The sequence below is a fragment of the Equus przewalskii genome, chromosome 4 (assembly GCF_037783145.1).
Source record: "Equus przewalskii isolate Varuska chromosome 4, EquPr2, whole genome shotgun sequence".
Lineage (NCBI taxonomy): Eukaryota > Metazoa > Chordata > Mammalia > Perissodactyla > Equidae > Equus > Equus przewalskii.
In genome coordinates this window covers 78,364,114-78,376,340 of record NC_091834.1, presented here as the reverse complement: position 1 = coordinate 78,376,340, position 12,227 = coordinate 78,364,114, and the positions used below count along the sequence as shown (strand labels likewise).

Below are 12,227 nucleotides of genomic sequence, written 5' to 3'. Positions count from 1 at the left end.
TCTTTATTGTGCAAATAATGCAGATAAACGCAAAAGGGAACAGATTGCTGTAACCCCACGTGTGTCTTCTCAATGTGTTCCTCAGGTTGTGAATGTTGCAGGCGGGGGCTCATTTCTTGATGTGGTTACTCCCATGGATTATTTCCCCGGATTAAATTTGGAAGGCTATCCCAACAGAGACAGTACAAAATATGCTGAGATCTATGGCATTCCGTCTGCTCACACGTTGTTGCGGGGGACGCTGAGATATAAGGTAAGTGACTGTGCTTTACATGAAGTATGTTGCCTGTTTCCATGCAAGTGATGTGTACCCTTAATTTTTCTTAGTAATCAGAATAATTAAGATGATAAACCAGGTTGGGGTCTATTTTCTGAGGACCCTCTTGATTGAATGTTTTAGGGGACAACTCAAAATGGCTTGAGCATAAAGGGAATCTTTGACTCATGAGGAGTAGGGGGCAGACGAAGGGCCAGCTTCAGGTATGGTGAGATTTGGGGGTCACATGACCTCAATGGGACTTGGTTTCTCCTCACCTCTTGGCTCTCCCTTCAAGTATTGGCGGCAGTCTTAGGCTCCACACAGTGGCAAGATGGTGGCAGCAACTCCAGCCTCTTAGGTTCAAATCCAGTGAGAATAAAAAAGAAAGTCTTCTTTATAGCTAGAAATATAATTTCTGTCTCATTAGCCCCTGAGGTCAGTGGGATAAAATGTGCCAATCTGCTTTGGCCTCTGTTTTATGTCCCTAAGGTTGAAGATGAGGTGAGCGTCACTTTTCTCACAAAGCAATCTAAAATGTTTTTACCACAAAATGGTGTGTAGATTCTAGAAGCATAAATATAAATGTCCACTGCACATTTATTAACCACAAAAGAGTAGTTCAAGTATGACCAGAGCAAATCAGTGTAATAGTTTTCTAGCACTATTATAACAAGTTACTACAAACTGAGTGGCGTAAAACAACAAATTTATTGTCTCACCACTCAGGAGGCCAGGAATCTGAAGTCAAAGTGTGGGTAGGGTTGGTACCTTCTGGAAGCTTTGAGGGGGAAACTGTCCCATGCCTCTCTCCTAGCTTCTGGTAGTTGCCAGCGATTCCTGGTGTTCTTTAACTTGTAGACACACGGGTCCAATCTCTGCCTCTATCTCCGTATCACCTTCTTCTGTTTGTCTGACTGTGTCCTCTCCTCTTCTTATAAGGACGCCAGTCACTGCATTTAGGGCCCACCCTCCCCAGATTAATTTCACATCAAGATCCAAATAAGGTCATATTCTGAGGTTCTGGGTGGTCGTGAATTGTAAGAGAGATGTTACTCGACCCACTACAACCAGCTACATCTCTCAGAATCAGAGATCTGATTTCAGATCTCTCTGTCCTGTGAGATTTCCTGGCTGGGGCCTGAGAAGGGATTTGTCTTGTGTGTCTATTGAGTATTTACTAATTTTTTTACTTTTTCTGGAAGATGTAAGACGCAGGGGCCCCTCAGTGATAACCTTTCAATTCTGTGCATGCTTTCTCCTTCTCTTCCCTTTTCACTGGCTCTTACCTTTGCCTGGAACATTTCCCCCAGGTATCTGCACCACTCTCCTTCAGCTCCTTCAGGACTTTGTTCTCAATAAGGCTTTCCATACCATGGAATTGAAAATCACAGCTCCCTCCTCTGGGACGTTTCCCATCCCCCTTCCCTACATGAGGTAGGCAGCAGAAAGCAGTGAACACTGCTGGTGTTATTCATGTGTGACAGGGAATAACTGAAAAAAACTACTGTAAGAGCAGAGGTTATTTGCACAGTGTAGGCACAGGACAGACCAACTTCTGGTTTGCCTCATTTCTCTGTGTCTAACACCTATTTATTCTTATAGAGAAGACAACCACTATATCTCTTACTCTTTAGAGCTTCTATTGCATTTTTTGGCACCTAGCATTTACATCCCAGCATTTTTAGTTAGATTTATATATATATTTTTCTTGTCTCCCGAAATAGATTTTAAGCTCCTGGAGGGCGGGTACCTCTACTCTCATGAATGTGACGTTCTCACTGTCCAGGAATCAAATGAGATGTCAGTGATAACATCCTAAGGAGATCTAGGAAGTTGGGATGTTCTACGAGCCTTCAGGCACAGCAGAGATTCTAGCGTGAGTTGAAGCCAAACCATCCCCAGCTCTGGCAGATTTCTTAATTCTGTTTTCTTCAATTTGTTCTAAGAGTATAAGTAGTAACTTTTTGGGGGGAGTTTAGGAATTAGGATTTCCTGCTAGTGTTAGGTATAGTGTCTTTCCAAACATATAGACCCAGGAATTGAAGGCTTCGAGAGATTTAAAAATTGAATAAGCTCTCAAGAATGTGGATAGATGAGAGGCATCCCCACAGATTCCTGGAGGATGGAAGATGTGACAGTGTTCATATCCATGAAGGCCACCATCCTGAGCAATGTCAGCAATCTTTCAGTGACTGGAATATTCTTTCCCGTATTGGAGATGAGGCACTATCATCAAAGGATGACAGGGAGACTCTTGTCTTGGCTGCTCTCCTGTACCTGCCTGTCACTTGCTTGTCCTTCCAGACCCAGCTTGATATCACCTTCCCCAGGGGTCTTTCCTGACTCCTTCTCCTTGACTCCCCTCCCCCACATCTATGTGAGTTTCTCCTCCTCTGTGTCCCCATAGCTCTGTGTTTGCCCGTGTCATAGCACCTATAATATTCTACTGAATTGTGGTCATCAGGGGTCATGTCGTTTTGCTCACTGTGTGCCAGGCAGTATCTGTTTGACTTATCTGACCCTTTTACTGGACGACAGTTTCTTCATGGGTGGGGACTGCATTTTTCATCTCTGTGGCCTCAGTTGCAGCGTAAGTCTGACACATGGCAGCAGTTGGCTAACTGCTTATGGATGAATGAATACACACAATAAATTCATTTCTAGAGGCCACTGAAAAAACTGTATAATCTGCTCACCATTTTCTGAGATTAAGAAATAGAAAATGTCTCAGTGTTTGAGATGTCAGATGAAGGGACCTTTGGCACTTGTCAGGTCTTAGATGCAAGCTGGGGGTATTGCTTTTTTGTTTTTCCTCTTTAAAGTGTATTTACATTGGGTTAGAGCAAGTAAATGTGAATTCTTTACTTAGTAACCTTTGAACAGTTTGAATAATACAACCTTTCAGAAATGTGAAAATTACTAGTTGACCACACATTAAGTGGTGAAATAACCAATGACTACAGGAAGTATTTTATATTTTAATAACTTTATTGCTTCCTAAAATAATTTCCTGCCCTTCTCCTCCTCCTTGTCCTCCTCCTCCTTCTTTTCTTTCTCTCTCTCAGTAGTTGCAGCAACTACAAAGCCCCTTATTTGGGCCTTCCCACTTCCCCCCTGATTTGCTCACAGGGGGAACATGCTGTTGTGGTCTTCCTTCACGTCATCGTCATTTGATCTCTTTCAGCATACTGGAATGCTGGATAATGGGGTGAGGGCGTGGGGGTGAAGGACACTCATGCACACACTTTCTAGACTTACAGTCCAGTAGCACTTGTGTTAAGTGCTGTGATAGAGTATGTACAAAACGCTACAGAAGTACAGAGAGGAAGAGAGTGCCCATTCAGCTAGGGGGCTCGGTAGGTATGCTGAGCTGGGCCTTAAGGGAGGAGTAAACATTTTATGGGCGAGGAAAGGTGGCTACCACGTTCCAGGCACAGGAGCAGCATGCACGGAGGCCCAGGTCTCTGGAAGAGCACAGCATGTTCGGGGCATGGTGAGTGGTAGAAATGGTGATTAATGAGTCAGGCTGGAGGGGCATGTTGTGGTGGGTTTTATATAATATGCCAAGGACTTCAGACTTGTTCTGTAGACAATGAAGGACCCATGTGGAATTTTTATCAGAGTGATGACATTTTAGAAAAATTTCTCTGTTTTTTTTCCTGCTCCCTAAGTGCATTAGGATAGTGATTTTTAATCAGTAGAATGAATAGAATGAATGAATTCTCTGCTTTTGGGGCAGTAGTCTTACAAGGTCCTTCTTCCTTTATAAGAGAGAGAACAACTGTTCTATTAAATACTACTCTGCTGAACTGAAAGCATAAAACACAAGAGGAAATGTGCCCTTACGCTGTCAGAAAATACCACTCACATGTAATCCTGAAACAGAAGTAAAGACCCAAGTTTTGCAAGGTCTCTTATGTATACCTGTGGAATTGTGACACTGCTGATTTTGGTTTGAACCTGAAGGTGGTTGCATCCATTATAGTAATACAAATGACTGTTTTCAACCTGTTTGCTAAATGAGTTACAAAGATAGATCCTTCTTTTGAAAAAAAGCTTTTTAATTTTTTTTCTTTGAAGAGAAAATTTTCATATACTGCTTAACAATTCTTGTTAACAGGGATATGCCAAAGCCTTGAATGGATTTGTAAAATTGGGTCTTTTAAATAGAGATACATTTCCTGCCCTTCGACCTGAGGCCAACCCTGTCACCTGGGTAAGTGACTCCAGAATTATACATTGTCTGCTGCTCTTCAGAAATGCCTTCTGAAATGGTCAGGTTTGAACTTTGGTTTGGACCAGCAGAAGAACACATTCTGTGGCTTATGTGCGGGAAGATAAACCCTAACCCGAAAGTCCTCTTTCCCTTCACCTTATGGGAGGATGGAGAGGACATGGAGGTGACTCACCTGTTTCCTGCAGTGACTGCTACTACATGACTGCTCCCTCAGTCCTGGGGACAGCTGCACTTGCTCTCTGTATTGAGCTCTGGGCTCTGCCACTTGTCTAAGTGGTAACCCAGTGATAGGAGCTAAGCTTGGGCCTCCTGAAACTGATACTGCAGGAGAACTGCTGTTGGTGTCAAAGAACTGGATTCCCAGCCCCCGAATCCCATCACTTCTTTCATTTGGCCATTTGTTACCATGAGTAATTTGTTTTCAATTACTGAGTTTATGTCCATATCTGTGTTGTATGAAATCCTAGAGTCACAGGGTTGGAAGGGACTTTGGAGGCTTGGACTGAACGTAAAGTAGGGCTTCCACTAACTGCCAGGAATTAGCTTGTTATGAGCTGATCTCTAAGTTAAATTAATGTGCCTATATTCCAGCGGAAATGCTAGATATTTATCACAAGGAGAAAAGGATCAATATTGCTCATCCCAGTGAGTCTCCCAAAGAAACTTTGGTATTCTTGCTAGCTAGTTGCTTTTAATTTCAGTTTACTGTGTATCTGAGAGCCTTTCCAAACTAAATTTTACCTTTCATAAATGTACTTGTTGGACAGGAGTGAATAAGTCTCTATAGAGTGAACCTGAGGTTGAGGCAGCTGGATTAGGAAGGTGGGTGCAGGCATTCTTGGGGCTGGTCCCAGTATCTTGGTAGCTACAGTCTAGAACTGGGGATGGCAAACTTTTCTTTGGTAAAAGTCCGTATTGTAAATATATTAGGCTTTATGGGCCTTACGGTCTCTGTCAGATTACTCAATTCTGCCGTAGAAAATACATACACAAATGAGCATGGCTATGTTCCAATAAAATGTTTTATTTATAAAACCAGGTAGTGAGCTAAATTTGGCCTCTGAACCAGTTTGTTGATCCTTAATCTAAAGCATGACTTTTTCCTTGAGAGCCTGTAAAAATGTTTTGTTCAGAAAGCAGAGAAAAAGCTACGACCACTGTTTAAGTGTTCTTCCTTTGAGATTTTATTATCCACAAAGTCTTTCTCATCTCTTAAATCTACAGAAGAACTCTGGTTGCTACTGGCAACCATAGTAATCAGCTCCTTCCACTTTGTCCTGGCCAGAATGGACTGCTGGGGGGTGAGGGAGAATGGATGAAAAAGTGATGGAGAGGACATGAAAAGGCAGGAAATGTGATGGTAAATATGGTACCATCTGTTTAGTATTGATTTGGTGTTATGATCCATTTTTGTTGCTGAAATATCACTTTGGAATACCTTGCATTTATTGGTGTGTGGGTGTGCAACATGTGTATGCACATGTATGTGTTATAATTTACTATTTCTGATTATTTCTAATTTAAAATTTGAGGTGCATTTGAGGTCCAAAGTCTTAGTAGGATAATTTCTCAATTTATTTTTTATTTTATAAGGGACTTAGAATTTTTATCTTTATTTTTTAACCAGAAAGAACTCCTCTGTGATCTAGTTGGAATTTCACCCTCCTCCAAGCATGATGTGCTTAAGGAAGCTGTCTTTAAGAAACTGGGAGATGATACCCAGCTGGAGGCTGCTGAATGGTAGGCACCTGCCAATCAACTAAGAGAAAATATTGGATCAATGATTACTTAGTCCTTTCTAGTCAAAGAAAGGTCAAGACAGAACCAAACATTTTACATTGCCTTTGATTAATTTGCTGCTCTGATGTTGGCCCGTTGTAGAGAGATTACCATGTACCATGGGCATGTGGGGATAAAAAGTTAGATAAAGAGAGAAATTCAATGGCAGTCACAACTTGGGAAAGACTTATTTTGAGACACTTTACTACACAGTTTTTGAGAAAGGTGGGATATTTTTTCTCTCCTGGAGGAGATTCTCCCAGTCTTTCTCCAACGACTTTAAAACACTCATTCACATGGCTGTGGCACATTATGCTGGTATCCTTAACATGGGAGAACAAACCTGTAAATTAAACTCGTAGAAAGCTTGCAACTGTGTGGATTTACAATGTGTTAGTTCTGCTCCAAGGAGCACTGCCTTGGGGATCCTGGGGATAATTCTAAAGGTTAAAACACTACTAGTGTTATTGTTATATTTTACAGTTTAGGAGAGTCCTATAACTTAACTTGGACTGTCACCTTGTGATTCTGCCCTTTCAAGATAAAATCCAAGGAGCTCCCTTCTTCTTCCAAGTGAGAATATGCATAGGACTAAACTAATGCAGCCATCTCTTGTGCTCCTCAGGTTGGGCTTACTTGGGGATGAACAAGTCCCTCAGGCGGAGTCTGTTGTGGATGCGCTCTCCAAGCATTTGGCCATGAAACTTTCCTATGGTAGGCTACGGTGTATTAGCTAAGCATCCCAGAAGAAGGACCATAAGATGTAGTTACTACAACTAGCGAATTAGATGGAGGGCTGGAACCAAGCAGTAGGATTGGAGAAGTATAATATGAGGGAAGGAGCACTTGGGCTATTTTTCCAGAGGGAAGAACAAGAGAACTATTAAGTAAGAGTGGACTTGAATAATATGGGAAAGGAAAAAAATATTAGTTTTATTTTAATTTTTCATGCATTAGGGAAATGTTAAAGGAGTGTTCTGGGAGAAAAGTAGGTGGTCTCTACAACAGTGCCCTTGTGTCTATAGCCAGGCCATGGTGATACCAACCTGGCTAGAGGAATGTGATCAGAGTTATAATTTCCTTGAGTTTTCCACTTGTTCTTTGGGGTGGAGAGATGTATTAGATAATTGTCTAAGGACCATAAATAATAGAAGGAGAAGCTTGTGAGAACAGAAGGGCAGGAGCAGGAGATGAAATACAATATTGGAGTTGTGATGATAGTAGCATTTAAACATGTCTTTTATTTGTTTTAAGGCCCTGGAGAGAAAGATATGATTGTGATGAGAGACAGCTTTGGAATCAGACATTCTTCTGGACATTTAGAAAGTAAAACTATTGATCTTGTGGTTTATGGGGACGTCAATGGCTTTTCAGCCATGGCTAAAACTGTGGGGTTACCCACAGCTATGGCGGCCAAGATGTTACTTGATGGTAAGTTCTTTCATTAGAGGACCGAGTCTATCTCCATATCATTTCCAAGTCATTCAGTGCCTGGACATCAAATAATTACTCTTGAGCATGACACTGGCCTTCACTAAAAGTGAGATATCTCAGAAGATCCAAGCCCCGGCTGCCTGGAGGTGACTGGAGGTCACCTTGTGGTGAATGGAGAACATGGGCTTTGGAGTTAGACCTGATTTCTGTCCCAGTTCAGTCACAGGATGGCTGAGTGATGGGGTGCAAACTCTGAGCCAGAGTTTCCCCATTTTTAATGTGGGGATTGTTATCTCTAATTCACAGAGTTGTCGTGACTCTTAAGTGAAATAACACATAAGCGGGCCCGAGGGAAAGTTAACTCCCTTGGTTTCTTTCCTTGTTTTTTTGTATTTTGGGGGTGGTAACACTGAAATAGCAGAGGATATTCACTCCCAGATCTTCAAGACTATAGGCCGTGTTTTATTAATCTTCATACCTCAGCCTATTATCAGTGCTCAAAATATTTTGGACTAAATGATTCAACTTTCAACTTTCTACTTTCCCCTTAAGGTCACAGATACATTCAATAAGTATTACCTCTGAATATAATACCCCATTTGGCTCTTGTGAACCATGGGGGGAGAGAAATCATCAAAGCATATAAATGTACAATAATGAGAAAACATATCCACAGTAGAATATCAGCTAATATCAAATTAAACCACCTGCTTAGTTATTGGGGAGCCACAGTGAAGAAGTACAGTCATGCGCTGTGTAACGATATTTTGGTCAACAACAACAGTGGTCCCATAAGATAGGTATCACGGAGCCTAGGTGTGTAGTGGGCTAACCATCTAGGTCTGTGTAAGTAGAGTCTATGATGTCTGTACAATGACGAAATCATTTAACGACACGTTTCTCAGAAGGTATCTGTGTCGTTAAGCGACATATGACTGTACTAAGGGATGAGGTCACCACGGCCTTTAAGACAAGTGCCCAGACTTACTGTTTCAGTAATCCTAACAGATGCCGGTGCCCAGCAAATCAGACTGGTTTTAATTCATTTTGTTGATGTTGTGCTTTTTTTTAAAAAAAATAACATCAGCAAATAAAGCAGACCAGTTAGGTTTACTTTACTTTCTTACTGTACTTTATTCTCTCATTGTCTTGGCAGTAGTTAATGTAGTTTAATGTATAAATTCTGACGCTATCCTTAAGTCCAACTGTGTTTTCAATCTAAACCCTTTTCCTTACAGAGTGTTGATGAAGTAATAATTAATCAAAAGTAATAATTTAGTAGGGGACATTTAAGCAGCTATCTTAAAAATGCCTAGGCCTCCAACAATTCATTGACTCTGAGTGTACTGCTGTATGGAGACTCTTGCTGTGGAAATTAACCTTTAATATCACCTTTAAAATGGGAACTACAAATTCATTTTATTCCAGGTGAAATTCAAGCTAAAGGTCTGATGGGGCCCTTTTCGAAGGAGATCTATGGACCAATACTGGAACGAATTAAAGCAGAAGGCATTGTATATACTACACGGAGCACAATCAAACCATAATTGAGAATTATATTTTGTTCTTATCTTTCTAGGCAACACAGCTGTGAACGTTTATGCGACAAACATGCTTGCCAATGTGCTTTTTTAAAGCACGATAAGTTTTGATTAAGTGAATACAGTGGTGTTTTTGAAATACCAATCTCTATTTTAGTATAAGATAAAAATACTTAGAACAGGAGATGCCAGTAATTACCAGATAACTTTAATAATTATATAATGTATTTTTTTCATGTATATGTGAAAATGATAATGACTGTGCTATTTGTTAATTTATCGTGCAACTTTTTTCTTACAAGAATATATTTTCCTATAATCAGCCGATGAAGGTATATCTTTTAGTAAGAAAAAATTTCCTCATGCAGCTGTATTTGTATTTTTCAAATTGATTCAGTTAGATTTATTTAGATTACCTACGTACAAACCTTTGCAATAGTGCTATTTTATGCTTTGTTTGTAACATTATGATTTATTTAGTAAAGGTCATTTCTTATAGTTTTTCTTTAGTGTTTGGAAAAGGCGACAGGTGAGATTAAATCACAATCCACACGATCACCTCATTAGTCACAGCAAAAGCATTTAACAAAATCTAATACGTTTTCATGATAAAAACACTCATCAAACTAGGAATAGAAGGGAACTTCTTAAACCTGATGTAGCATATCAGTGAAAAACCCATAGCTAGCATCATACTTAATGATGAAAGACTGAGGGATTTCCCCCTAAAATCAGAAACAAGAGAAGGATGTCTGCTCTCACCACTTCTATTCAACTTGTACTGGAGGGTCTAGCCAGGGCAATTAGGCAAGAAAATGAAATAAAACACCTCCAGATCAGAAGGGAAGAAGTAACACTCTCTCTATTTGCAAATGGTGTGATATTATGTGTAGAAAATCCAAAGGAACTCTCAAGAAAACATTAGAACTAATAAATGAATTCAGCAAAGTTGCAAGATAAAAGATTAATATACAAAAATCAATTGTGTCTCTATATAATATTGATGAATGAAACGATACTAAGAAAACAATTCAATTTACAATAGCATGAAAAAAGAATAAAATAGGAATAGATCAAGAGTCCAGAAATAGCTCCCACTGTTTATGGTCACTTGATTTTTGAAAAGAATGCTAAGACCACTCAACAGGGGAAAATAGTCTTTTCATCAAGGGGTGCTGGAACAACTGGATATCCACATGAAAAAGAATGAATTTAGATCTCTACCTTACACCACATCTAAAAGTTAACTCAAAATAGACCAATGACCTAAATGTATGAGCAAATACTATAGAACTTTTAGAAGAAAACATAGGCATAAATCTTCATGACCTTGGATTAGACAGTGGTTTCTTAAATAAATGACACCAAAAGCATGAGAAACAAAAGAAAAAAATAGATAAATTTGAAATCATCAAAATTCAGAACTTTTGTGCTTCTTAAGACACCATCGAGAAAGCAAAAAGATAACCCACAGAATGAGAGAAAATTTTGGCAAATCATATATCAAATAAGGGAGGAATTTGTATTTAGAATATATAAAGAGCTATGATAACTCAATAAAAAGACAAATAACTCAATTTAAAAAATGGACAAAGGATCTGAATTGACAGTTCTCCAGAGAAGATATACAAAAGGCCAATAAGCACATAAAAAGATGCTCAACATCATTAGTTATCAGGGAAATGTAAATCAAACCAATAATGAGATACCACTTCATATCCACCAGTATTTTATAATAAAAAGTGATAACAAGTGTTGGTGGGGATGGTGAGAAATTGGAACCCTCATAAACTGCTGGTGGTAATATAACATGGTGTAGCTGCTGGGGAAAACAGTTTGGTAGTTCCTCAAAAGGTTAAACATAGAGTTAGTGTATGATCCAGCACTTCCACTCTTAGGTATATACTCAAGAGAAAGGAAAACATATGTCCACATAAAAACTTGTGAACAAATATTCATAGCAGCATTATTCGTAGTAGCCAAAAAACAAAACAAGCCATAATGTCTACCAACTAACAAATGAATAAGCATAATGTGGCATATCCATACAATGGAATATTATTTGGTGATGAAAAATAAATGAATTACTGATACATACAACAACATGGATGAACCTTGACAATGTTATGCTAAGTGAAAGAAGCCAGACACAGAAGACCACATATTGCATGATTTCGTTTATATGAAATGTCCAGATTAGGCAAATCTATATGTAGAGAAAGTAGATTAGTGGTTGCCTAGGGAGGTTTTGAGGGGAAATGGGAGTGACTGCTAATGAGTTTGGGGTGATAAAAGTGTTTTAGAGTTGATTGTGGTAATGGTGTCACAGCTCTGTGAATATACTAAAAATCACTGAATTGTATACTTTGAATATGTGCATTGCGTGGGATATGAATTATATCTCAAATTGTTTAGAAAAGATTAAATTTCAAATAAAACTTGTTTTATTTTTGTTCCATGGGGCATAAATGTTTTCCTTCAGAGATGTAAATGAAACACCTGATTGACTTTCATGGCCTGTGCTCATATCCTGGCATATGAACCCAATTCTTCCCTTGAAATAAACAGCTATTATATGTGGAGTATATGGAAGTTGAGAAAGCATCTATGCTATTTGCAAAGGATCAAAGTTGATGAAGGCCTGGTCCCATCTGTCACAAATAATATATGGAGATCAATATATTAATAAATAAATAAATTCTGTTGCGGCAGGTTTTTTTGTTTTTGCTTTTTTTTTTTTTTTTTTTTTTTTTTACCACAACACTGAGTTCAACATAATCAATTAGGAAATACAGCTTGTGTCACATTGACTCCACTCCAATCTGGAAGAGCACCCAAGTGGGATGGAATTAGAGAACCAGCACCTTGGGTGGAAGGAGGAACCCGTTGAGCTCTCAATATAATTATCGATTTGGGGCAATAACTGATTTGGGCTTTCTGACAACAATGAGTGATAAAGAGTATATGATTGAAGAGC

At 39.3% G+C, this 12,227-nt stretch overlaps 1 protein-coding gene across 1 annotated transcript in view; it reads left to right on the top strand.

Moving 5' to 3' along the window:
• The window catches only part of AASS (aminoadipate-semialdehyde synthase), a 55,588-nt gene extending 43,627 nt beyond the window's left edge, over window positions 1-11,961 (top strand). The window contains exons 19-24 of the mRNA XM_008514425.2: window positions 86-253; window positions 4,380-4,475; window positions 6,124-6,236; window positions 6,901-6,989; window positions 7,530-7,706; window positions 9,138-11,961. Of these exons, the coding sequence (XP_008512647.1) occupies window positions 86-253; window positions 4,380-4,475; window positions 6,124-6,236; window positions 6,901-6,989; window positions 7,530-7,706; window positions 9,138-9,256 (762 nt within the window). The 3' untranslated portion in view covers window positions 9,257-11,961. The remainder of the gene's footprint in view (window positions 1-85; window positions 254-4,379; window positions 4,476-6,123; window positions 6,237-6,900; window positions 6,990-7,529; window positions 7,707-9,137) is intronic.
• The last annotated feature ends 266 nt before the right edge of the window (window positions 11,962-12,227 follow it).